The sequence below is a fragment of the Anas acuta genome, chromosome Z (genome assembly GCF_963932015.1).
Source record: "Anas acuta chromosome Z, bAnaAcu1.1, whole genome shotgun sequence".
Classification (NCBI taxonomy): Eukaryota; Metazoa; Chordata; class Aves; order Anseriformes; family Anatidae; genus Anas; species Anas acuta.
Window position 1 is genome coordinate 69,195,502 of NC_089017.1, and position 26,406 is coordinate 69,221,907.

At 53.4% G+C, this 26,406-nt stretch overlaps 2 protein-coding genes across 2 annotated transcripts; one reads left to right on the forward strand and one right to left on the reverse strand.

Moving 5' to 3' along the window:
• The first annotated feature begins 278 nt into the window (after nucleotides 1–278).
• Nucleotides 279–9,241, forward strand: LOC137848581 (coiled-coil domain-containing protein 81-like). The gene is made up of 18 exons (XM_068667804.1): nucleotides 279–351; nucleotides 740–801; nucleotides 947–1,100; nucleotides 1,457–1,746; nucleotides 2,042–2,127; nucleotides 2,576–2,661; nucleotides 2,903–3,008; nucleotides 3,143–3,254; nucleotides 4,061–4,239; nucleotides 4,789–4,906; nucleotides 5,061–5,198; nucleotides 5,733–5,911; nucleotides 6,471–6,588; nucleotides 6,743–6,880; nucleotides 7,416–7,594; nucleotides 8,152–8,272; nucleotides 8,428–8,565; nucleotides 9,101–9,241. The coding sequence occupies exons 1-18, from the start codon at nucleotides 279–281 to the stop codon at nucleotides 9,239–9,241; spliced, it is 2,418 nt and encodes an 805-aa protein (XP_068523905.1).
• Nucleotides 9,242–24,447: 15,206 nt separating this feature from the next.
• Nucleotides 24,448–25,906, reverse strand: LOC137848582 (coiled-coil domain-containing protein 81-like). Its single transcript, XM_068667805.1, has 4 exons — nucleotides 25,778–25,906; nucleotides 25,479–25,632; nucleotides 24,833–25,122; nucleotides 24,448–24,537 (listed from the first exon to the last, which is right to left on the reverse strand). The coding sequence occupies exons 1-4, from the start codon at nucleotides 25,904–25,906 to the stop codon at nucleotides 24,448–24,450; spliced, it is 663 nt and encodes a 220-aa protein (XP_068523906.1).
• Nucleotides 25,907–26,406: the final 500 nt, after the last annotated feature.

Here is a 26,406-nt window from a genome sequence, read left to right on the forward strand (position 1 = left end):
ACCCTTTGTGACACGTTTGATGATGTCGTGGGGCTCGGCTATAAATACCGGCCCTGCCGTGCCTGGCCACACTCCCCAGCAAGGCCTGGGAAGTGTTGGAGCTGCTCTCGCCAGCACTACTCTGCTCCACAGGAGCTGCTCTGCCAGCAGCAGAAGGCGAGGGGAGCCTGTGGTAGAGAACGCTGGTTGGGAAGTGTTGAGGAAAAGGAGGAGGAGCCAAGGGAGTTTTGTAGCACGACGAGCACGTCTTCACCAGCTTCTGTAAGGCTAGGGTAAAGATGAGGCACTACGTGCTGTTCAACCCCTTGAAGCCTGAGGACCTTTCATTAATTAAGGAGCTCACCAGGAAAGGTAAGGCCCTGGGGGGCCCTTGTGGGAGCGCTGTTGTCGCAAAGACGGACGTGAGCTGTGGAAAGCTTGGGGCTGGGGCTGCTGGGGGAAGGTCTTCTGAAGGGTCCTGGCGTCTGCAAGGAGAGCCCTGAGTGCATCCAATGTGCTTCCCAAAGTGCATCTAACGCCTCCCCTCCCTCCCCAGGCCTGTCCTGGGCACAGTGTGGGCTTCTTGCAAGCTGGGCAAGGTTCAGGAGCTGTGCAGCAGCTTGCCCCAGCAGTGCGAGTGCTGGTTGAGGGCAAGGCAGAGCTTGATCACACACCACTGTCACCTCCGTGGCGATGGGGGTTCAGACTTCATGGGCATTGCCAACTCACAGCATCTTGGCATCTGTCTTTCGCTTTCCAGAAATCGCCCAAGTGTGGAATAGTACGTCCAGATACATCAGAAGGCAGCTGTTGCAGAAGAAGGTGAGCCTTACATCCTGCCCCTGGCCCATCTTGCCCCTTTGGACCTGGGCCACACAGCACCATCTTCAGGGCCAGCAAGTCACCCAGCACCCTTCCAGCTCTGCCCAGCACTGCCATTGGTCCCTCTTCTTGCTTGCGTTTTCAGGCGGTGAATATTGGAATCGGGACATTTGCCGTTGTGTCAGCGAAGACCACTGGTGCGGATGGCAAGGCTATGGTTGTCCGGAAACCCATATTCAAGCCCTGCAGGTTCATGAAGATATTCTACAAGCTCAAGTGTGCTGAGAGCAGAATTCCTAGTAAGAAGATTTTTGCTTTGCTTTCCCTCTGCAGCCCTTGCCTTTTGCTCCATGCAGTCGTGCCTGTGCCACGGCAGAGCAAAGTCTCTTGCACCATGGAGAGGCTGAGTGTGGGTGTACATACAGCATCCCAGAACATGCCCCTGCCCTGGGAGTCAGCCCCGTCTCTGCAGCTCATCCCACCCTCTAGCAGGATGCTCGTAGCACGTGGCAAAGCTTCCCTTGGCCTTCTGTTCCCCATCTGCTCTGCTCTGGAGATGTGGCCAAAGCTGGCAAGGACCTTCCCCGTGGCACAGCATTGCGCGAGGGCTGGGCGCTGCACACACTTCGTCTGTGAGTTTGCTGAACTGAGTGAGGACTGACATTGTTCCTTCATGGTTGTTTTCTAGTCGAGACATTCATTGATCCGCTGGACATTGAGAAAATTGCCGCACACATCTACTTCCGACCACAAATAGTAGAGCAGTGCATCCACGAGACCCTGCTTCTCTACGCTGGTGGCCTCTTGGACAACCAGGATGTGGAATTCTTCTTCAAGGGCATTGGCATTCTTACTGTGCGAAGAAGAGTGGTCACCATGAACTATTACACTGATTTCCTGCTGGACGTGGATGACACACGCAATATGCGTGAAGCTCTTCTCACGGTGAGCGGATCATGTCTCCAGGGCAGCTTGCAGCTCTGGCAATGCTGTCAAAGCTCTCTCAAACTGCTTTCTCCTTGCCTGCCTCACCATTGGGTGAGACAGGCTTGAGGAGCTACACAAACTGTCGGTAGCACCTTGGCCTGTTTGTGTGAGGGGCTAATGACACCAAAGGACAAAGTGGGGCGAGGATTTTGGAGAGGTAGCCGTGTTCCTGAGCAGTGGGAACGTTTGCTACCTTTGGGAGCAAGGAGCACATATCCTTGGCTTCTGCTGACGTGTGTCTGTCCCATTGCAGAACTCCAAGATGATGGATATGCTTGCCTTCGACGGCAAAAACAGATATACTCGCATCAGTGGAAATACGTTCCTCACACTACCAACGTGAGTGCCATCTCTTCTGCAACATCTGGCTGGCCAGGGGAGCGGGTGCCCAGCTCGTGCTTTGGGTGCAGCCTCTTCTTGATGCTTCTCTCCTGCCAGAGCGAGGCAGGACCAGCTCGTTCCTGGGAGGCCTTCCAGGTTGACCCCCTGCTCAGTCAGCACTTCTGGGCAGTGCAGATGAAGTGGCCAGTCTGCAGTTGAGGGTCCCTGAGAGCGGTGGGAGGGTGTGAGGGGACAGCGAGGAGGACTTGTGTTGGCTCTGGCAGTAAGGCATAAGAAGCATGGGAAGAAGCTGCTGGAGGCTGTGGGGCCCCTCAGCTCGCACAGGCCATTGTGTCCTCCAGAGGCTCGGCAGTAGCTCCCAAAGAGCCCTGCCAGCAGCTTCTTAGTGTGGGGCACCAAGGGAACATAGTGCCTTATTTGACAACTGCTGTCTTCCTGCTTCCAGGCTTATACTTCGGGACCCACAACGCAAAGCAGTTTGCATCAAGCCCAGAAGGGATCCGCAGCCTTGGGGCATGGGTGGCCGAAGAGGTAATGTCCCAGTGGGCTCCTGGCAGGGGGTTGCGTGTTCTCCTTTTGTCCTCGCAGGGCAGGAGAGCCAATGTTGATGTGTGGGGGATGCGAGAGAAGGCAGCTGTGTGGGATAAAATGCCCCAGGAGTGGTGGCTCCCAGCGGTGGCAATGAGTGTGGGTGGACATGGCTGAGCAGCTCTGCTGCTGCTGCCGCTCCCCTGCACAGACACAGAGGTGACATCGTGCTGTTCTCTTGCAGTGAGTGTGCTGGACCCGGTGGTGATGGCTCGGAGGAGGGTTTCTCAAGCCAAGAGGGCAGAGAAGAAAAGAAAGGAGGAGGCAGACAAGCAGCGTGAACAAGCCAGGTGAGCCTGCTGGAGAAGTGTTGTGGCGGAGTTAGGGGACTCGCTGTGCTCTTGCTGCTGGAGCTAAGATGTGAGCTGCGAGCCCGCCCTTTAGAAACTGCCTCCCATAAGCTAAACCTGCTGTGTCTTACTAGATTCCTGCCACCAATTCATGAGAGGTCTGAGGAGAAGCTGAAGAAACCAACACCTTCAGCTTATCGACGGTCATCCATAATCCCGGCTTGTTATAAGGACACTCCACCAATGGTACGCCATAGGCATTTGTCAGTCCCGTTTCACTTTGGGGGTTCCAGAGCAAGGCAGAAGCAGCAGCTGTTGCTGCCCACTGTCCCCATGCTCCTGCCTGTGCCCAGCCCCAGGAGACTAACGCTGCGTGCGGATGTGTTTCCCTTGCCTGCAGGGAGTGCGCTCTGTGCGCGCTCAGATAGAAGACGGGCATGAATACTGATGGTCCACAGGCTCAGAAAGATTGAAGCTGAAATGTGGGACCAATGCTGTGTATGCATATGGAGTAGGAGCAAGGAGCATGGCATGTTTTCAGAGAGCCTAGGAAAAAATGCCCCCAGCAGGCTTTTGCCCTGCTCCTTGGGAGGGAGGGGAGCAGTGCAGGTCTCCGGCACGGCAGCGTTGCAGTCCCCACCTGGCCAGGCAGCTGCCTGCTGTCTGCGCGCTCCCCTGCACGTTGCCATGCGGGAGGAGCTGTTGCAAGAAGCAAAGGGCAGAGCCAGCAGAGAGCTGGGCACGGGTCTGCCAAGGGTCTGTACCTCCCTGCGAGGGATGTGTGCCCGCTGTACCTGCACCCTGAAGACTAAAGTGAGCCTGTGCGAGGCACCTGCCTTCACAGAAGCACACATGCAAGCAGAAAAGGCAGGCCCTGCCCTGGGCTCAGGGAGCAAGGGCTGCAGCCTTGATAGCACCGTCTGTTGGAAGGAGACCCCTTTGGAGAGGGTGGCCTGCTGCTGCTCAGAGCCATTTCCTGCAGGAGCGCACTGGGAGTAGCAGCCTCAGCTGCTTGCAGCAGTTCTCTAGGAGACTCTCTTCTCGTTTTGCAGAAATATTTCTGCCAAATACTCAAGTGCACACGAGTTCCTACCCACATCGTGAGAAAGGAGTATGATCAGATGCTGAAGCAGAGAATAAAGGACAAGTTGAAAGGCCAAATGCCTACGAGCCTGAAGGCACCAAAGGGGTGGCAGCAAGTGCCACAGCAACCGAGGACAGCACAGAAAAAGTAAGTGTGCACCAGTCCAGCTGAGACCTGGAAACAGCCCTGGAGGCCATGACCCGTGTTCTGGGGTTCCACGGCTTGTCGTCTTCCCCTTCCTCGTGACATGGGAAGGAGCTGGGTGCGATGGCAACCCAGGGATCTCTCTGAACCCCACAACCGAGGCATGACACAGGTCCCAAGGGGAAGGCTGTGGGTGCAAAGGGCCAAGGGGGCCGTGTCTGATGGTGTGCGTCTGCTTGGGTTGTAACAACACATCCCACAGCTAGGGGCCTGAGTGAGGCCTTGGGACATTTCTGTCCCTTCTTCCCCACACAAGTGGAGGAAGTCAGATGCTTTTGTGCCAGTGAGATGTTTCCCTGGGCTGCACTGAACGTGCTCATGCCAAAAGGCACTGGAAACACCAAAGGGACAGCTGTTGTCCTGGTGTGGTCGTGGTCTTCCTCCCGCAGAAGCACCTTGTGGTGCTGGAGATAAGGTGTGAGCTGCGAGCCCAGCTCTGAGTAACTGCCTCCAAGTGTAGTCCCATATGCTAAGCCTGCTGTGTCTTTCTAGATTCCTGCCACCAGTTTACGAGGAATCTGAGGAGGAGCTGAAGAAGCCGACACCTCCAGCTCATCCAAAGCCTAGGACACCTGAGCATGGGGCTTTTGCTCAGGACACTTCAACACCGGTACGCCATAGGCATTTCCCAGCCCCGCTTCCCCTTGGAGATTCCAGAGCAGGGCAGAAGCAGCAGATGTGGCTGCCCACCGTCCCTGTGCTCCTGCCTGTGCCCAGCCCCAGGAAACTAACGCTGCGTGCGGATGTGTTTCCCTTGCCTGCAGGGAGCGCGCTCTGTACGCGCTAAGATAGAAGAAAGAAGGCTCCGCATACTGAAGGCCCATAAGATGAAAAATCTTGAGGCTGAAACATGGAACCAATATGATTCCACGCTTCAAAAGCTGATGATGGAGCACAAGCAGGTATGACATGCGTTCAGAGCCCCCAGGAAGAAAATGTCCCAACAGGCATTTCCTCTGCTCCTTGGGAGGCAGGGGAGCAGTGCAGGACTCCGGCACGGCAGCATTACGGTCCCCACCTGGCCAGGCAGCTGCCTGCTGTCTGCCCGCTCCCCTGCACGTTACCATGTGGGAGGAGCTGTTGCAAGAAGCAAAGGGCAGAGCCAGCAGCGAGCTGGGCATGGGCACGGGTCTGCCAAGGGTCTGTACCTCCCTGCGAGGGATGAGTGCCTGCTGGACCTGCACCCTGAAGGCTAAAGTGAGCCTGTGCGAGGCACCTGCCTCAGCAGAAGCACACACGCAAGCAGAAAAAGCAGGCCCTGCCCTGGGCTCAGGGAGCAAGGGCTGCAGCCTTGAAAGTGCTGGCTGTTGGAAAGAGACCCCATTGGAGAGGGTAGCCCGCAGCTGCTCACAGCCAGTTCCTGCAGCAGTGCACTGGGAGAGGCAGCCTCGGCTGCTTCCTGCAGTTCTCTAGGAGACTCTCTTCTGGTTTTGCAGAAAAACTTTCACCAGCCGATGGAGCATGACCAACGTCCTTCATTCCAACTGAGAATGGAGTACAATGAGAAGCTGAAGGAGAGGATGAATCAGAATGAGAAAGGCCAGAGCGGTGCGAGCCTGAAGGCACCAGAGGGGAGGCAGGAAGAGCCACAGCCCCTGAGGAGAGCACAGACAGAGTAAGTGTGCACCGTTCCATCTGAGGCTTGGGAACAGCCCTGGAGGCCCTGAGCCCCTGCACCGTGTTCTGAGGTTTCCTGGGCTTGAAGTCCTCCCCTTCCTCTTGACACTGGAAGGAGATGGGTGCGATGCCACCCCCAGGGGCCTCTGGGCATCCCCAGGCCTTTCCACGACACAGGTCCTGAGGGGAAGGCTGTGGGTGCAAAGGGCCAAGGGGGCCGTGTCTGATGGTGTGCGTCTGCGTGGGACATAGCAACACATCCCACAGCTAGGGGCCTGAGTGAGGCCTTGGGACATTTCTGTCCCTTCTTCCCCACACAAGTGGAGGAAGTCAGATGCTTTTGTGCCAGTGAGATGTTTCCCTGGGCTGCACTGAACGTGCTCATGCCAAAAGGCACTGGAAACACCAAAGGGACAGCTGTTGTCCTGGTGTGGTCGTGGTCTTCCTCCCGCAGAAGCACCTTGTGGTGCTGGAGATAAGGTGTGAGCTGCGAGCCCAGCTCTGAGTAAGTGCCTCCAAGTGTAGTCCCATATGCTAAGCCTGCTGTGTCTTTTCAGATTCCTGCCACCAATTTATGGGAGGTCTGAGGAGGAGCTGAAGAAACCAACACCTCCAGCTCATCCAAAGCCTAAGACCCCTGAGTGCCTGGATAATCCTCAGGACCCTCCAACATCGGTACGCCATAGGCATTTCCCAGCCCCGTTTCCCCTTGGAGACTCCAGAGCAGGGCAGAAGCAGCAGATGTGGCGGCCCACCGTCCCTGTGCTCCTGCCTGTGCCCAGCCCCGGGAGACTAATGCTTCATGCGGTTGTGTTTCCCTTGCCTGCAGAGGTGGCGCTCTGTGCGTGCTCAGATGGAAGAAAGACGGTACAGAATACTCATGGCCCACAAGCGCACAGAGCTTGAAGATGAAATTGGTGGGGAATATGATGCAATCCTACGGAGTAGGAGCAGAGAGCGAAAACAGGTATGTCACGCATTCAGAGCCCCCAGGAAAGAAAAGCCCCAAGAAGGCAATTCCCCCACTCCTTGGGAGGGAGGGGAGCAGTGCAGGTCTCCGGCACGGCAGCGTTGCAGTCCCCACCTGGCCAGGCAGGTGCCTGCTGTCTGCGCGCTCCCCTGCACGTTACCATGCGGGAGGAGCTGTTGCAAGAAGCAAAGGGCAAAGCCAGCAGCGAGCGGGGCATGGGCACGGGTCTGCTGAGGGACCGTACCTCCCTGCAAGGGAGCAGTGCCCGTAGTATTTGTGCCCTGAACACTAAAGTGAGCCTGTGCAAGGCACCTGCCTCAGCAGAAGCACACACGCAAGAAGAAAGAACAGGCCCTGCCCTGGGCTTAGGGAGCAAGGGCTGCAGCCTTGAAAGCACTCTCTGTTGGAAAGAGACCCCATTGGAGAGGGTAGCCCGCAGCTGCTCAGAGCCATTTCCTGCAGGACTACACTGGGAGGGTCAGCCTCAGCTCCTTGCAGCAGGTCTTTAGGAGACTCTCTTCTGGTTTTGCAGAACCCTGTCTACCACCTCCTGGAGGGTGACCAATGTCCTTCGAGCATTGTAAGAAGGGAGTATGACAAGAAGCTGAAGGACAGGATGAGAGAGAATGTCAAAGGCCAAAGCCCTGCAAGTAAGAAGGCACCAGATGCCTCGAAGGAAGAGACAAAGCCAACGAAGGCAACACAGACAGAGTAAGTGTGCACTGGTCCAGCTGAGACCTGGAAACAGCCCTGGAGGCCCTGAGCCCCTGAGCCGTGTTCTGGGGTTCCAGGCCTTGTCGTCTTCCCCTTCCTCATGACACGGGAAGGAGCTGGGTGCGATGCCAACCCAGGGACCTCTCTGTACCCCATCACTGAGGCATGACACAGGTCCCGAGGGGAAGGCTGTGGGTGCAAAGGGCCAAGGGGGCCGCGTCTGATGGTGTGCGTCTGCACGGGTTGTAACAACACATCCCACTGCTAGGGGCCTGAGTGAGGCCTTGGGGCAATTCTGTCCCTTCTTCCCCACACAAGTGGAGGTAGTCAGATGCTTTTGTGCCAGTGAGATGTTTCCCTGGGCTGCACTGAACGTGCTCATGCCAAAAGGCACTGGAAACACCAAAGGGACAGCTGTTGTCCTGGTGTGGTCGTGGTCTTCCTCCTGCAGAAGCACCTTGTGGTGCTGGAGCTAAGTTGTGAGCTGCGAGCCCAGCTCTGAGTAAGTGCCTCCAAGTGTAATCCCATAAACTAAGCCTTCTCTGTCTTTCTAGATTCCTGCCACCAATTCATGGGAGGTCTGAGGAGGAGCTGAAGAAGCCAAAACCTCCGGCTTACCCACAGACTAAACCCCGTGAGCACCTGTCTTTTGCTGCTCAGAAAACAGCAACATCGGTACGCCATAGGCATTTCCCAGCCCCGTTTCCCCTTGGAGATTCCAGAGCAGGGCAGAAGCAGCAGCTCTGGCTGCCCACCTGTCGCTGTGCTCCTGCCTGTGCCCAAGCTCCGGAGACTAATGCTGCATGCGATTGTGTTTTCCTTACCTGCAGGGAGTGCACTATATGCGTGTTCTGACAGAGGAAAAACGGGAACAAGCGCTGATGGCCCACAGGCTCAAAACACGACAAGCTGAAGCGTGGAATGAATATGATTCTAAGACGCAGAAGCTGCTCTTTGAACGAAGAAAGGTATGACATGGATTCCGAGCCCCGAGGAAAAAAAAAACGCAAGCAGGCACTTGGCTCTCTCCTTGGGAGGGAGGGGAGCAGTGCAGGTCTCCGGCACGGCAGCATTGCAGTCCCCACCTGGCCAGGCAGCTGCCTGCTGTCTGCCCGCTCCCCTGCACGTTACCATGCGGGAGGAGCTGTTGCAGTGAGCAAAGGGCAAAGCCAGCAGCGAGCTGGGCATGGGCACGGGTCTGCCGAGGGACTGTACCTCCCTGCGAGGGATGAGTGCCCGCTGTACCTGCACTCTGAAGACTAAAGTGAGCCTGTGCGAGGCACCTGCCTTCACAGAAGCACACATGCAAGCAGAAAAGGCAGGCCCTGCCCTGGGCTCAGGGAGCAAGGGCTGCAGCCTTGAAAGTGCTGGCTGTTGGAAAAAGACCCCATTGGAGAGGGTAGCCCGCAGCTGCTCAGAGGGAGTTCCTGCAGCAGTGCACTGGGAGGGGCAGCCTCAGCTCCTTGCAGCAGTTCTTTAGGAGACTCTCTTCTGGTTTTGCAGAACCCCATCAACTCCTTGCAGATGTGTGACCGACGTCCTTCCTTCCACATGAGAAAAGAATACGATGAGAAGCTGAAGGAGAGGATGATGCCTGTCAGTGGCCAAATAAAGAGTGCTGGTGCGGGCTGCCAGCTGGACTGACCACACTGCTCCCTGCATGGCCTTTTTTTTTGCACAAAGGAGGAGAGGAGAAGCCCTGCAACTCCCGGTACTGCTCCCATGGTTGCGAGCCACCTCTCCCGGTGGAGGGCAGCTCGTGCAGGGGGGCCTCGGGCCCTGCGGCAGAGGGCTTCTCGCAGTGTTGACGAGGACCATCTGCCACCAGGGACTTGCTGCTTTGCAACAATGGCCGGGAATGACAAGCAGGCTTCTGTCTCTGGGACACCTTCCTTGCCATCCGTTCTACCATTTGTGGGCCCACAGACCCATTCTCCTGCTTTGGGGATTCCTTTGGGGTTTTCTCCACATGCCCTCTCAGCACTTTAGACCTTCACTAGAAGTACTCTACTTTTCCAGGTTCAATGTGCAAAAAAAGAAAAGGTGGTTTTTTAGCCGAGGCACTATTTGCTCCGCTGGACTTTGAGCAGATTGCCTCAGACATCCACTTCAATATTGATCGAATTGGGCCTTTTCTTGAGATACGCTGTCCCCACTTAATCCCCCCCAAAATCAACAAGTTTATAGTCCACTGAATATATATATTCCTCTTGCATAGTTGTGGCTATTAGGTCATCTACATACTGTGCCTTTGCCTGGGAGTGAGCTCCAAGCCTCAAGCTCCTTTGCTAGCTGATTACCAAACATCGTCAGGCTATTTTAAGCCCTTGAGGTAACCCTGTCCAAGACAACTGAATCTTTCTGCCATTTTATGGATTTTCTCACACAAAGGCAAATACTTTTTGACAAAAGAAGGCATCTTTCAAGTCCAACATGGTAAATCACACATGGTCAGTTTTGAATTTGGGGTAGATGTGCTCCAGGATTTCACTAGGCACCAGAGTACTTTTGGTACCTGTATTAACTTAAAAATTGGATTAGCTGAGTCACAGAATCACAGAACTGGAGGGGTTGGAAGGGACCTCGAAAGATCATCGGGTCCAACCCTTCCACCAAAGCAGGCTGCCCAGGTAGGCATCCAGACGGGCCTCGAATATCTCCAGAGAAGGAGACTCCACAACCTCCCTGGGCAGCCTGTCCCAGTGCTCCGTCACCCTCCCTGTGAAGTGGTTCTTTGGCATGTTGGTGCGGAACTTCCTGTGCTCTATCTTGTGGCCATTACTCCTTGTCCTGTCTCCACAAACCACTGAAAAGAGATTGGCCAAATCCCTCTGTCTCCCACACCTCAGCTATTTCTACGCATTGATGAGATCCCCTCTCAGTCTTCTTTTCTCCAGGCTGAACAGACCTAGGTCTCTCTGCCTTTCCTCATAGGGAAGATAAGATAAGCTGCGTCTCTTTTACTTGGAGCTCCTTGGGCAAAACTTTATGCATGCTCCTGATTGTTTTAACAAATCTCTTCCCAACAATGGTTTAGCTGATCCTGGCAAATACAAAAATTAATGCGTGTAATACACAATAAATGTTTTTTTATGGTCTTTTGTATTATAAAAACAAGGAGTTTTGTTTGAGGAGCGGGAGTTGCGAAAACTCCCTGCTGAAGTAAGGTGCTGTATAATGCTTGGCTAGACACTATGAAAATTCTTTTGCTTAATGTAACAAAAAAGAGAACCCCCTCCCCTTCTCTCCTTCTGCATCTCAGTTGCCTCTTTTGTTCAAAGACCCTGCTGCAAAGCTCACATAACGATCTCTTGATAAGTTGCTAAACTAGTGTATCAACATCCTGCCTTCCTGTCTCACGCTGGGCCAACATGACCAAATAAAAAAAGAAGTTGAACCACAGCGCCGAGGAAGACTACGGCCTTCATCTTCACGACCACCAGAGGGACAGAGACGACCCCCTAGCAACAGTGCGCGCAGTCGCAGAATATACCAGGATGTGCTGCGTAATCCCGGAATTACCAAGATATAAAAAGGGACCTTGGCGGGGGTGAGGTGCGTGCCGTTGGCAGAGCCGAGACTCCCCGGCCGCCCAGCGCTGTTTTGTTTGCTGTTGCTTACTCAATAAATTCCTTTCTATTATTAATGCAATGGTCTCTGAAAATTAATTAAGGGGGCAACTTATAACAAATTTGGTGCCGTGACTTGGGTGAAGGCAATCTGATTGAAAGACCTTCGGAGGGGGCGCCCCGCTGATTTCAGCGGCCTTCGCTAGGACTACTTTCATTCAAATCCTTCACCGACGAACCCTAAATTCGGCAGCAAGCAAATAAAGCCGGCAACCCCTAGTAATCTTTGTGCACGAAGACCGAACGAAGACTCAGGAGTGAGTAAGTATAGGCCGGTGATCTGTTCGGTTGGGGTTGGGTATCCTGGAGCATAGCGTTGTGAGACGTCCAGTTGCGGACGAAGCAAGTGCGGACCCCTCTGTAGTGCAGGCAAATTTCTTTCCCCACTTATTCACTCCTCTGCCTCACTCTTCAGTTGGGTTGCAGCCAACTATGAGGTTTTAGTTCTTCTCGGCAGCAGTACTGTTCTTCAGGGGAGAGCCTCCACCTTAACCCACGGTACCTATCGAGTTCGTCACAATGTGAGCTTCAGGTCTTTGTTTCCTGGAGCGATCTCCCACTTCTCGTCACATATGGGTCCTTTAACACAGCTGGCATGTGTCCATCCTTTCTCCGCAGTTCGAACAGCCGTTTCTGTGGTAAGCAAAACAATATAGGGGCCTTCCCCATCGTGGTGTTAAAGCAGTCTCTTTCCAAGTCTTAATTAGAATTGAGGGTGATCAAGTGGCAATTCCAAGTCATAGGGTATACCATATAGCATTTCAAAAGGAGATTCCTACATCAGTTCTGGGCTGTGTCCATATGTTTAACAGTGCAAGGGGTAAGCATTTTACCCAAGAAGTCTTAGTTTCCAGCACAAGTTTTGTTAGTTGTTTCTTAATTTCACCATTCATTCGCTCTACCTTTCCAGAAGAGGAGGGGTGCCAGGGGCTGTGAAAATCCCACTCAATCTCTAAGGCCTGCTTTAATCCTTGCAGTAAAGCTTTACACCCATTCAGTCACGTGGTCAATTAGGACAGACAAGTAACTCAGTAAAGTCTACCTGTATACTTTGGAAAGGTCAAAGCCCTGGCTCCCGTCCCCCTCTAGATAGGTTACAGAAGACCTTTTTATTTACCCTTTGACATCTAGTAGTACATCCTCTACATGTGTGCTTCCCTAAAGTATATATTCCTACATAGACATGCTTTCTTAGAACAACATCACACATTGCTTGCACCTCCCAATGACTCTTCTGATGTAAAACAGTTAATATTTGCCTCATTATCACTTTATTCAGCATTTCTCTCCCATCAGGGAGTACCGATTTTCCTTAAAATGATTCACATATTTGTAACATTAATACCTCCTTGGGAGGTTGTAATTGCTCCAAAATCTTTTTTAGAATTTACCCAAATAGATAGATGGCCCTGTAAACCCCTGAGGTAAAATTGTCCACCTATATTGTTGCTTTCGCCCCCATTTCAGGGTCTTTCCAGTCAGAGGTGAATATACATGTATGTTTGCTCTCAGGGCCAGAGAGCACTCCATTAATAACACTGTTATTCCAGTCTAACAATTTACTATTTGAATGCTCAATTTAATCATCAAATCCCTTCCCAACAAGTTAGTCTCTGCCTTGGATACATACAATAATTGCCCAGTGATCATTTTATCCCCTAGTCTCAGCTTGGTATCCCCCAAAAGTGGCACTGTTATCCCAGTCCCTTCTACCCCCATCACATTTAGGGTTTCATTAGTTAATTTAATTCCTGATACTTTACAAGTCAGTAATGACTTAGCTGCCCCAGTATATTGGGTTTGATGGCAAGGTTTGGGGGGGGTGTGAGAGGTGTGGGGGTGGGAAACTGCAGTGGCAGCCCCCATGAAAAAACAAAAAACAAAAAACAAAACAAAACAGAAACCTCCCCGTGGTAGATAAGGGACAATTTCATCTGGCCCTAAAGGGGCCCACTGCTGCCCAGAGCCAAGCCATGAGCAATACAGTCCATGCCTCTGTGAGAGCACATCCACAAAAACAAACAAACAAAGAAACAAACAAAAACCTGCTGCTCAACAGCAGTTGGGAGAGCGAGAACCCCCCCCCCTCCCCGCAGACACCAAAGTCAGTGCAGAAGGAGGGGGAGGAGGCGCTCCAGGCGCTGGAGCCGAAGCCCCCCTGCGGCCGCTGGAGAGGCCCCTGGTGGAGCAGGCTGTTCCCCCCTCCCCGTTGCTTGGGAAACTGAACAAACACCACAGCAAATATGCAAATATACCAAAACTTCTAGACTGTTACTTAGATAATGCCTACATCACCTTTCCCTGCTCATCCAACTTCGAATACCTTTAACACTTTCAACAAACCTTTTAACACTTCCTTTATCTTTCTCTAGCCTTTACTTTTCTAATGCTGACATCAAAGGCTCAGTCAGGGGCCAACTTAATTCCGTACCTTTTCCCTCCAAGATGCTGAAACAACATCAATATACAACATTTCATCCTGTTTTCCTTCTTTCCACAAAAACAACATTGACTGTAATATGGTGTTAATAATTAATACTTCCATTTAGGGGCCACTCCGCTCCATCCTCTAGTTTATAAAGTGGCCACCACTGATTACAATATTTGATAAGGGTTCTTTTACTCTCTGTACCCTCTCACCCCACTATATCCCTCCAATGTGTTAGTATACATCCTAGGAGGCTTTTCCTCGGGATTTCTTTGCTTTGAACTTTTCCTATTGTAATCTACAGTGGTTAATATTCCACCGTTTTCCTGGAAGCTCTTTACTAGTCAATCCCAATCCCTCCAAAATCCACAATATATAGATACACAAGTAAAATCAGACCACTGTAAATTAATTGCCTGTAGACAATTACACTGGGAACATTTAAACCTGATGAGCCGATAATATGCCTGGGCAAATTTTGTTCCCTTAGACATACACCTCAATGGCAGTTCTTATATTTACATATTCACATATTAACATATGTATAAAAGAACACTTTAACAAAAATGCCCGGGCTTTTATATATACAATATGCAATGTACAGTTATTATTCCAGTTAGAATTATTCCTCAGCAGTTGGAAACATTATGCCAGTTGCCATTAAAGCTTGCTTACCCTCCTCCTGTCTTTCTTAAAATCTCGGACGTCCCCGGAGTTAATGTGGACGGCCACATATTCCTAGTCACTGGTCCCTGAGTGCTAGAGTCAGAGTCGCTATCAGAGTCTCCCTGGGGTTGCGGATTAGGAAGCCCGGGAGTCAGAGGGGCTGCAGATGGTGGTGGTGAAATATAGGGAGGCAGTGGGGCTGGGATCTCTAATTTTCGTTTTTTCTTGTGCCTCCCATTCCCTCCTTTTTCTTTTAGAGGATATAAATTGGCTCGAGTTTTCGAGCTGATCCACAAATGTGTATATTCACTTTCTTCCAAACTAAAAGGTGCCTTTGAGTTTACATAAATATTTAGGGCCTGGCAAACCCAATCTTCAAAGGACCCAAATATGGGCCAGTAAAGGTGGTCTCCTCAAATCTGTTTAACACCCCAAACTTCTACACAATAATGTATCATTTTTACTTTATTCCTTCCCCGCCTAAAAGGGGAATCCTCCCAATTATTAATCATTAATCCCGGGGTAACCTAACATCAGACGTTACCCCGCCCATGGGACCAGAAGGCTTACTCTTCTTCTGTCCCATCTTCTGGAGCGCCTTCACACACACACACACAAATCGCTTCCCCCTTTTCGTGGCCCAGTCCCTCGCGGGATGTGGGAACTGCACTACCGAGGGGTCCGCACTTGCTTCGTCCGCAACTGGACGTCTCACAACGCTATGCTCCAGGATACCCAACCCCAACCGAACAGATCACCGGCCTATACTTACTCACTCCTGAGTCTTCGCTCGGTCTTCATGCACAAAGATTACTAGGGGTTGCCGGCTTTATTTGCTTGCTGCCGAATTTAGGGTTCGTCGGTGAAGGATTTGAATGAAAGTAGTCCTAGCGAAGGCCGCTGAAATCAGCGGGGCGCCCCCTCCGAAGGTCTTTCAATCAGATTGCCTTCACCCAAGTCACGGCACCAAATTTGTTATAAGTTGCCCCCTTAATTAATTTTCAGAGACCATTGCATTAATAATAGAAAGGAATTTATTGAGTAAGCAACAGCAAACAAAACAGCGCTGGGCGGCCGGGGAGTCTCGGCTCTGCCAACGGCACGCACCTCACCCCCGCCAAGGTCCCTTTTTATATCTTGGTAATTCCGGGATTACGCAGCACATCCTGGTATATTCTGCGACTGCGCGCACTGTTGCTAGGGGGTCGTCTCTGTCCCTCTGGTGGTCGTGAAGATGAAGGCCGTAGTCTTCCTCGGCGCTGTGGTTCAACTTCTTTTTTTATTTGGTCATGTTGGCCCAGCGTGAGACAGGAAGGCAGGATGTTGATACACTAGTTTAGCAACTTATCAAGAGATCGTTATGTGAGCTTTGCAGCAGGGTCTTTGAACAAAAGAGGCAACTGAGATGCAGAAGGAGAGAAGGGGAGGGGGTTCTCTTTTTTGTTACATTAAGCAAAAGAATTTTCATAGTGTCTAGCCAAGCATTATACAGCACCTTACTTCAGCAGGGAGTTTTCGCAACTCCCGCTCCTCAAACAAAACTCCTTGTTTTTATAATACAAAAGACCATAAAAAAACATTTATTGTGTATTACACGCATTAATTTTTGTATTTGCCAGGATCAGCTAAACCATTGTTGGGAAGAGATTTGTTAAAACAATCAGGAGCATGCATAAAGTTTTGCCCAAGGAGCTCCAAGTAAAAGAGACGCAGCTTATCTTATCTTCCCTATGAGGAAAGGCAGAGAGACCTAGGTCTGTTCAGCCTGGAGAAAAGAAGACTGAGAGGGGATCTCATCAATGCGTAGAAATAGCTGAGGTGTGGGAGACAGAGGGATTTGGCCAACCTCTTTTCAGTGGTTTGTGGAGACAGGACAAGGAGTAATGGCCACAAGATAGAGCACAGGAAGTTCCGCACCAACATGCCAAAGAACCACTTCACAGGGAGGGTGACGGAGCACTGGGACAGGCTGCCCAGGGAGGTTGTGGAGTCTCCTTCTCTGGAGATATTCGAGGCCCGTCTGGATGCCTACCTGGGCAGCCTGCTTTGGTGGAAGGGTTGGACCCGATGATCTTTCGAGGTCCCTTCCAACCCCTCCAGTTCTGTGATTCTGTGACTCAGCTAATCCAATTTTTAAGTTAATACAGGTACCAAAAGTACTCTGGTGCCTAGTGAAATCCTGGAGCACATCTACCCCAAATTCAAAACTGACCATGTGTGATTTACCATGTTGGACTTGAAAGATGCCTTCTTTTGTCAAAAAGTATTTGCCTTTGTGTGAGAAAATCCATAAAATGGCAGAAAGATTCAGTTGTCTTGGACAGGGTTACCTCAAGGGCTTAAAATAGCCTGACGATGTTTGGTAATCAGCTAGCAAAGGAGCTTGAGGCTTGGAGCTCACTCCCAGGCAAAGGCACAGTATGTAGATGACCTAATAGCCACAACTATGCAAGAGGAATATATATATTCAGTGGACTATAAACTTGTTGATTTTGGGGGGGATTAAGTGGGGACAGCGTATCTCAAGAAAAGGCCCAATTCGATCAATATTGAAGTGGATGTCTGAGGCAATCTGCTCAAAGTCCAGCGGAGCAAATAGTGCCTCGGCTAAAAAACCACCTTTTCTTTTTTTGCACATTGAACCTGGAAAAGTAGAGTACTTCTAGTGAAGGTCTAAAGTGCTGAGAGGGCATGTGGAGAAAACCCCAAAGGAATCCCCAAAGCAGGAGAATGGGTCTGTGGGCCCACAAATGGTAGAACGGATGGCAAGGAAGGTGTCCCAGAGACAGAAGCCTGCTTGTCATTCCCGGCCATTGTTGCAAAGCAGCAAGTCCCTGGTGGCAGATGGTCCTCGTCAACACTGCGAGAAGCCCTCTGCCGCAGGGCCCGAGGCCCCCCTGCACGAGCTGCCCTCCACCGGGAGAGGTGGCTCGCAACCATGGGAGCAGTACCGGGAGTTGCAGGGCTTCTCCTCTCCTCCTTTGTGCAAAAAAAAAGGCCATGCAGGGAGCAGTGTGGTCAGTCCAGCTGGCAGCCCGCACCAGCACTCTTTATTTGGCCACTGACAGGCATCATCCTCTCCTTCAGCTTCTCATCGTATTCTTTTCTCATGTGGAAGGAAGGACGTCGGTCACACATCTGCAAGGAGTTGATGGGGTTCTGCAAAACCAGAAGAGAGTCTCCTAAAGAACTGCTGCAAGGAGCTGAGGCTGCCCCTCCCAGTGCACTGCTGCAGGAACTCCCTCTGAGCAGCTGCGGGCTACCCTCTCCAATGGGGTCTTTTTCCAACAGCCAGCACTTTCAAGGCTGCAGCCCTTGCTCCCTGAGCCCAGGGCAGGGCCTGCCTTTTCTGCTTGCATGTGTGCTTCTGTGAAGGCAGGTGCCTCGCACAGGCTCACTTTAGTCTTCAGAGTGCAGGTACAGCGGGCACTCATCCCTCGCAGGGAGGTACAGTCCCTCGGCAGACCCGTGCCCATGCCCAGCTCGCTGCTGGCTTTGCCCTTTGCTCACTGCAACAGCTCCTCCCGCATGGTAACGTGCAGGGGAGCGGGCAGACAGCAGGCAGCTGCCTGGCCAGGTGGGGACTGCAATGCTGCCGTGCCGGAGACCTGCACTGCTCCCCTCCCTCCCAAGGAGAGAGCGAAGTGCCTGCTTGCGTTTTTTTTTTCCTCGGGGCTCGGAATCCATGTCATACCTTTCTTCGTTCAAAGAGCAGCTTCTGCGTCTTAGAATCATATTCATTCCACGCTTCAGCTTGTCGTGTTTTGAGCCTGTGGGCCATCAGCGCTTGTTCCCGTTTTTCCTCTGTCAGAACACGCATATAGTGCACTCCCTGCAGGTAAGGAAAACACAATCGCATGCAGCATTAGTCTCCGGAGCTTGGGCACAGGCAGGAGCACAGCGACAGGTGGGCAGCCAGAGCTGCTGCTTCTGCCCTGCTCTGGAATCTCCAAGGGGAAACGGGGCTGGGAAATGCCTATGGCGTACCGATGTTGCTGTTTTCTGAGCAGCAAAAGACAGGTGCTCACGGGGTTTAGTCTGTGGGTAAGCCGGAGGTTTTGGCTTCTTCAGCTCCTCCTCAGACCTCCCATGAATTGGTGGCAGGAATCTAGAAAGACAGAGAAGGCTTAGTTTATGGGATTACACTTGGAGGCACTTACTCAGAGCTGGGCTCGCAGCTCACAACTTAGCTCCAGCACCACAAGGTGCTTCTGCAGGAGGAAGACCACGACCACACCAGGACAACAGCTGTCCCTTTGGTGTTTCCAGTGCCTTTTGGCATGAGCACGTTCAGTGCAGCCCAGGGAAACATCTCACTGGCACAAAAGCATCTGACTACCTCCACTTGTGTGGGGAAGAAGGGACAGAATTGCCCCAAGGCCTCACTCGGGCCCCTAGCAGTGGGATGTGTTGTTACAACCCGTGCAGACGCACACCATCAGACGCGGCCCCCTTGGCCCTTTGCACCCACAGCCTTCCCCTCGGGACCTGTGTCATGCCTCAGTGATGGGGTACAGAGAGGTCCCTGGGTTGGCATCGCACCCAGCTCCTTCCCGTGTCATGAGGAAGGGGAAGACGACAAGGCCTGGAACCCCAGAACACGGCTCAGGGGCTCAGGGCCTCCAGGGCTGTTTCCAGGTCTCAGCTGGACCAGTGCACACTTACTCTGTCTGTGTTGCCTTCGTTGGCTTTGTCTCTTCCTTCGAGGCATCTGGTGCCTTCTTACTTGCAGGGCTTTGGCCTTTGACATTCTCTCTCATCCTGTCCTTCAGCTTCTTGTCATACTCCCTTCTTACAATGCTCGAAGGACATTGGTCACCCTCCAGGAGGTGGTAGACAGGGTTCTGCAAAACCAGAAGAGAGTCTCCTAAAGACCTGCTGCAAGGAGCTGAGGCTGACCCTCCCAGTGTAGTCCTGCAGGAAATGGCTCTGAGCAGCTGCGGGCTACCCTCTCCAATGGGGTCTCTTTCCAACAGAGAGTGCTTTCAAGGCTGCAGCCCTTGCTCCCTAAGCCCAGGGCAGGGCCTGTTCTTTCTTCTTGCGTGTGTGCTTCTGCTGAGGCAGGTGCCTTGCACAGGCTCACTTTAGTGTTCAGGGCACAAATACTACGGGCACTGCTCCCTTGCAGGGAGGTACGGTCCCTCAGCAGACCCGTGCCCATGCCCCGCTCGCTGCTGGCTTTGCCCTTTGCTTCTTGCAACAGCTCCTCCCGCATGGTAACGTGCAGGGGAGCGCGCAGACAGCAGGCACCTGCCTGGCCAGGTGGGGACTGCAACGCTGCCGTGCCGGAGACCTGCACTGCTCCCCTCCCTCCCAAGGAGTGGGGGAATTGCCTTCTTGGGGCTTTTCTTTCCTGGGGGCTCTGAATGCGTGACATACCTGTTTTCGCTCTCTGCTCCTACTCCGTAGGATTGCATCATATTCCCCACCAATTTCATCTTCAAGCTCTGTGCGCTTGTGGGCCATGAGTATTCTGTACCGTCTTTCTTCCATCTGAGCACGCACAGAGCGCCACCTCTGCAGGCAAGGGAAACACAACCGCATGAAGCATTAGTCTCCCGGGGCTGGGCACAGGCAGGAGCACAGGGACGGTGGGCCGCCACATCTGCTGCTTCTGCCCTGCTCTGGAGTCTCCAAGGGGAAACGGGGCTGGGAAATGCCTATGGCGTACCGATGTTGGAGGGTCCTGAGGATTATCCAGGCACTCAGGGGTCTTAGGCTTTGGATGAGCTGGAGGTGTTGGTTTCTTCAGCTCCTCCTCAGACCTCCCATAAATTGGTGGCAGGAATCTGAAAAGACACAGCAGGCTTAGCATATGGGACTACACTTGGAGGCACTTACTCAGAGCTGGGCTCGCAGCTCACACCTTATCTCCAGCACCACAAGGTGCTTCTGCGGGAGGAAGACCACGACCACACCAGGACAACAGCTGTCCCTTTGGTGTTTCCAGTGCCTTTTGGCATGAGCACGTTCAGTGCAGCCCAGGGAAACATCTCACTGGCACAAAAGCATCTGACTTCCTCCACTTGTGTGGGGAAGAAGGGACAGAAATGTCCCAAGGCCTCACTCAGGCCCCTAGCTGTGGGATGTGTTGCTATGTCCCACGCAGACGCACACCATCAGACACGGCCCCCTTGGCCCTTTGCACCCACAGCCTTCCCCTCAGGACCTGTGTCGTGGAAAGGCCTGGGGATGCCCAGAGGCCCCTGGGGGTGGCATCGCACCCATCTCTTCCAGTGTCAAGAGGAAGGGGAGGACTTCAAGCCCAGGAAACCTCAGAACACGGTGCAGGGGCTCAGGGCCTCCAGGGCTGTTCCCAAGCCTCAGATGGAACGGTGCACACTTACTCTGTCTGTGCTCTCCTCAGGGGCTGTGGCTCTTCCTGCCTCCCCTCTGGTGCCTTCAGGCTCGCACCGCTCTGGCCTTTCTCATTCTGATTCATCCTCTCCTTCAGCTTCTCATTGTACTCCATTCTCAGTTGGAATGAAGGACGTTGGTCATGCTCCATCGGCTGGTGAAAGTTTTTCTGCAAAACCAGAAGAGAGTCTCCTAGAGAACTGCAGGAAGCAGCCGAGGCTGCCTCTCCCAGTGCACTGCTGCAGGAACTGGCTGTGAGCAGCTGCGGGCTACCCTCTCCAATGGGGTCTCTTTCCAACAGCCAGCACTTTCAAGGCTGCAGCCCTTGCTCCCTGAGCCCAGGGCAGGGCCTGCTTTTTCTGCTTGCGTGTGTGCTTCTGCTGAGGCAGGTGCCTCGCACAGGCTCACTTTAGCCTTCAGGGTGCAGGTCCAGCAGGCACTCATCCCTCGCAGGGAGGTACAGACCCTTGGCAGACCCGTGCCCATGCCCAGCTCGCTGCTGGCTCTGCCCTTTGCTTCTTGCAACAGCTCCTCCCACATGGTAACGTGCAGGGGAGCGGGCAGACAGCAGGCAGCTGCCTGGCCAGGTGGGGACCGTAATGCTGCCGTGCCGGAGTCCTGCACTGCTCCCCTGCCTCCCAAGGAGCAGAGGAAATGCCTGTTGGGACATTTTCTTCCTGGGGGCTCTGAACGCATGTCATACCTGCTTGTGCTCCATCATCAGCTTTTGAAGCGTGGAATCATATTGGTTCCATGTTTCAGCCTCAAGATTTTTCATCTTATGGGCCTTCAGTATGCGGAGCCTTCTTTCTTCTATCTTAGCGCGTACAGAGCGCGCTCCCTGCAGGCAAGGGAAACACATCCGCACGCAGCGTTAGTTTCCTGGGGCTGGGCACAGGCAGGAGCACAGGGACGGTGGGCAGCCACATCTGCTGCTTCTGCCCTGCTCTGGAATCTCCAAGGGGAAGCGGGGCTGGGAAATGCCTATGGCGTACCGGTGTTGAAGTGTCCTGAGCAAAAGCCCCATGCTCAGGTGTCCTAGGCTTTGGATGAGCTGGAGGTGTCGGCTTCTTCAGCTCCTCCTCAGATTCCTCGTAAACTGGTGGCAGGAATCTAGAAAGACACAGCAGGCTTAGCATATGGGACTACACTTGGAGGCAGTTACTCAGAGCTGGGCTCGCAGCTCACACCTTATCTCCAGCACCACAAGGTGCTTCTGCGGGAGGAAGACCACGACCACACCAGGACAACAGCTGTCCCTTTGGTGTTTCCAGTGCCTTTTGGCATGAGCACGTTCAGTGCAGCCCAGGGAAACATCTCACTGGCACAAAAGCATCTGACTTCCTCCACTTGTGTGGGGAAGAAGGGACAGAAATGTCCCAAGGCCTCACTCAGGCCCCTAGCTGTGGGATGTGTTGTTACAACCCAAGCAGACGCACACCATCAGACACGGCCCCCTTGGCCCTTTGCACCCACAGCCTTCCCCTTGGGACCTGTGTCATGCCTCGGTTGTGGGGTTCAGAGAGATCCCTGGGTTGCCATCGCACCCAGCTCCTTCCCATGTCACGAGGAAGGGGAAGACGACAAGCCGTGGAACCCCAGAACACGGGTCATGGCCTCCAGGGCTGTTTCCAGGTCTCAGCTGGACTGGTGCACACTTACTTTTTCTGTGCTGTCCTCGGTTGCTGTGGCACTTGCTGCCACCCCTTTGGTGCCTTCAGGCTCGTAGGCATTTGGCCTTTCAACTTGTCCTTTATTCTCTGCTTCAGCATCTGATCATACTCCTTTCTCACGATGTGGGTAGGAACTCGTGTGCACTTGAGTATTTGGCAGAAATATTTCTGCAAAACGAGAAGAGAGTCTCCTAGAGAACTGCTGCAAGCAGCTGAGGCTGCTACTCCCAGTGCGCTCCTGCAGGAAATGGCTCTGAGCAGCAGCAGGCCACCCTCTCCAAAGGGGTCTCCTTCCAACAGACGGTGCTATCAAGGCTGCAGCCCTTGCTCCCTGAGCCCAGGGCAGGGCCTGCCTTTTCTGCTTGCATGTGTGCTTCTGTGAAGGCAGGTGCCTCGCACAGGCTCACTTTAGTCTTCAGGGTGCAGGTACAGCGGGCACACATCCCTCGCAGGGAGGTACAGACCCTTGGCAGACCCGTGCCCAGCTCTCTGCTGGCTCTGCCCTTTGCTTCTTGCAACAGCTCCTCCCGCATGGCAACGTGCAGGGGAGCGCGCAGACAGCAGGCAGCTGCCTGGCCAGGTGGGGACTGCAACGCTGCCGTGCCGGAGACCTGCACTGCTCCCCTCCCTCCCAAGGAGCAGGGCAAAAGCCTGCTGGGGGCATTTTTTCCTAGGCTCTCTGAAAACATGCCATGCTCCTTGCTCCTACTCCATATGCATACACAGCATTGGTCCCACATTTCAGCTTCAATCTTTCTGAGCCTGTGGACCATCAGTATTCATGCCCGTCTTCTATCTGAGCGCGCACAGAGCGCACTCCCTGCAGGCAAGGGAAACACATCCGCACGCAGCATTAGTCTCCTGGGGCTGGGCACAGGCAGGAGCATGGGGACAGTGGGCAGCAACAGCTGCTGCTTCTGCCTTGCTCTGGAACCCCCAAAGTGAAACGGGACTGACAAATGCCTATGGCGTACCATTGGTGGAGTGTCCTTATAACAAGCCGGGATTATGGATGACCGTCGATAAGCTGAAGGTGTTGGTTTCTTCAGCTTCTCCTCAGACCTCTCATGAATTTGTGGCAGGAATCTAGTAAGACACAGCAGGTTTAGCTTATGGGAGGCAGTTTCTAAAGGGCAGGCTCGCAGCTCACATCTTAGCTCCAGCAGCAAGAGCACAGCGAGTCCCCTAACTCCGCCACAACACTTCTCCAGCAGGCTCACCTGGCTTGTTCACGCTGCTTGTCTGCCTCCTCCTTTCTTTTCTTCTCTGCCCTCTTGGCTTGAGAAACCCTCCTCCGAGCCATCACCACCGGGTCCAGCACACTCACTGCAAGAGAACAGCACGATGTCACCTCTGTGTCTGTGCAGGGGAGCGGCAGCAGCAGCAGAGCTGCTCAGCCATGTCCACCCACACTCATTGCCACCGCTGGGAGCCACCACTCCTGGGGCATTTTATCCCACACAGCTGCCTTCTCTCGCATCCCCCACACATCAACATTGGCTCTCCTGCCCTGCGAGGACAAAAGGAGAACACGCAACCCCCTGCCAGGAGCCCACTGGGACATTACCTCTTCGGCCACCCATGCCCCAAGGCTGCGGATCCCTTCTGGGCTTGATGCAAACTGCTTTGCGTTGTGGGTCCCGAAGTATAAGCCTGGAAGCAGGAAGACAGCAGTTGTCAAATAAGGCACTATGTTCCCTTGGTGCCCCACACTAAGAAGCTGCTGGCAGGGCTCTTTGGGAGCTACTGCCGAGCCTCTGGAGGACACAATGGCCTGTGCGAGCTGAGGGGCCCCACAGCCTCCAGCAGCTTCTTCCCATGCTTCTTATGCCTTACTGCCAGAGCCAACACAAGTCCTCCTCGCTGTCCCCTCACACCCTCCCACCGCTCTCAGGGACCCTCAACTGCAGACTGGCCACTTCATCTGCACTGCCCAGAAGTGCTGACTGAGCAGGGGGTCAACCTGGAAGGCCTCCCAGGAACGAGCTGGTCCTGCCTCGCTCTGGCAGGAGAGAAGCATCAAGAAGAGGCTGCACCCAAAGCACGAGCTGGGCACCCGCTCCCCTGGCCAGCCAGATGTTGCAGAAGAGATGGCACTCACGTTGGTAGTGTGAGGAACGTATTTCCACTGATGCGAGTATATCTGTTTTTGCCGTCGAAGGCAAGCATATCCATCATCTTGGAGTTCTGCAATGGGACAGACACACGTCAGCAGAAGCCAAGGATATGTGCTCCTTGCTCCCAAAGGTAGCAAACGTTCCCACTGCTCAGGAACACGGCTACCTCTCCAAAATCCTCGCCCCACTTTGTCCTTTGGTGTCATTAGCCCCTCACACAAACAGGCCAAGGTGCTACCGACAGTTTGTGTAGCTCCTCAAGCCTGTCTCACCCAATGGTGAGGCAGGCAAGGAGAAAGCAGTTTGAGAGAGCTTTGACAGCATTGCCAGAGCTGCAAGCTGCCCTGGAGACATGATCCGCTCACCGTGAGAAGAGCTTCACGCATATTGCGTGTGTCATCCACGTCCAGCAGGAAATCAGTGTAATAGTTCATGGTGACCACTCTTCTTCGCACAGTAAGAATGCCAATGCCCTTGAAGAAGAATTCCACATCCTGGTTGTCCAAGAGGCCACCAGCGTAGAGAAGCAGGGTCTCGTGGATGCACTGCTCTACTATTTGTGGTCGGAAGTAGATGTGTGCGGCAATTTTCTCAATGTCCAGCGGATCAATGAATGTCTCGACTAGAAAACAACCATGAAGGAACAATGTCAGTCCTCACTCAGTTCAGCAAACTCACAGACGAAGTGTGTGCAGCGCCCAGCCCTCGCGCAATGCTGTGCCACGGGGAAGGTCCTTGCCAGCTTTGGCCACATCTCCAGAGCAGAGCAGATGGGGAACAGAAGGCCAAGGGAAGCTTTGCCACGTGCTACGAGCATCCTGCTAGAGGGTGGGATGAGCTGCAGAGACGGGGCTGACTCCCAGGGCAGGGGCATGTTCTGGGATGCTGTATGTACACCCACACTCAGCCTCTCCATGGTGCAAGAGACTTTGCTCTGCCGTGGCACAGGCACGACTGCATGGAGCAAAAGGCAAGGGCTGCAGAGGGAAAGCAAAGCAAAAATCTTCTTACTAGGAATTCTGCTCTCAGCACACTTGAGCTTGTAGAATATCTTCATGAACCTGCAGGGCTTGAATATGGGTTTCCGGACAACCATAGCCTTGCCATCCGCACCAGTGGTCTTCGCTGACACAACGGCAAATGTCCCGATTCCAATATTCACCGCCTGAAAACGCAAGCAAGAAGAGGGACCAATGGCAGTGCTGGGCAGAGCTGGAAGGGTGCTGGGTGACTTGCTGGCCCTGAAGATGGTGCTGTGTGGCCCAGGTCCAAAGGGGCAAGATGGGCCAGGGGCAGGATGTAAGGCTCACCTTCTTCTGCAACAGCTGCCTTCTGATGTATCTGGACGTACTATTCCACACTTGGGCGATTTCTGGAAAGCGAAAGACAGATGCCAAGATGCTGTGAGTTGGCAATGCCCATGAAGTCTGAACCCCCATCGCCACGGAGGTGACAGTGGTGTGTGATCAAGCTCTGCCTTGCCCTCAACCAGCACTCGCACTGCTGGGGCAAGCTGCTGCACAGCTCCTGAACCTTGCCCAGCTTGCAAGAAGCCCACACTGTGCCCAGGACAGGCCTGGGGAGGGAGGGGAGGCGTTAGATGCACTTTGGGAAGCACATTGGATGCACTCAGGGCTCTCCTTGCAGACGCCAGGACCCTTCAGAAGACCTTCCCCCAGCAGCCCCAGCCCCAAGCTTTCCACAGCTCACGTCCGTCTTTGCGACAACAGCGCTCCCACAAGGGCCCCCCAGGGCCTTACCTTTCCTGGTGAGCTCCTTAATTAATGAAAGGTCCTCAGGCTTCAAGGGGTTGAACAGCACGTAGTGCCTCATCTTTACCCTAGCCTTACAGAAGCTGGTGAAGACGTGCTCGTCGTGCTACAAAACTCCCTTGGCTCCTCCTCCTTTTCCTCAACACTTCCCAACCAGCGTTCTCTAC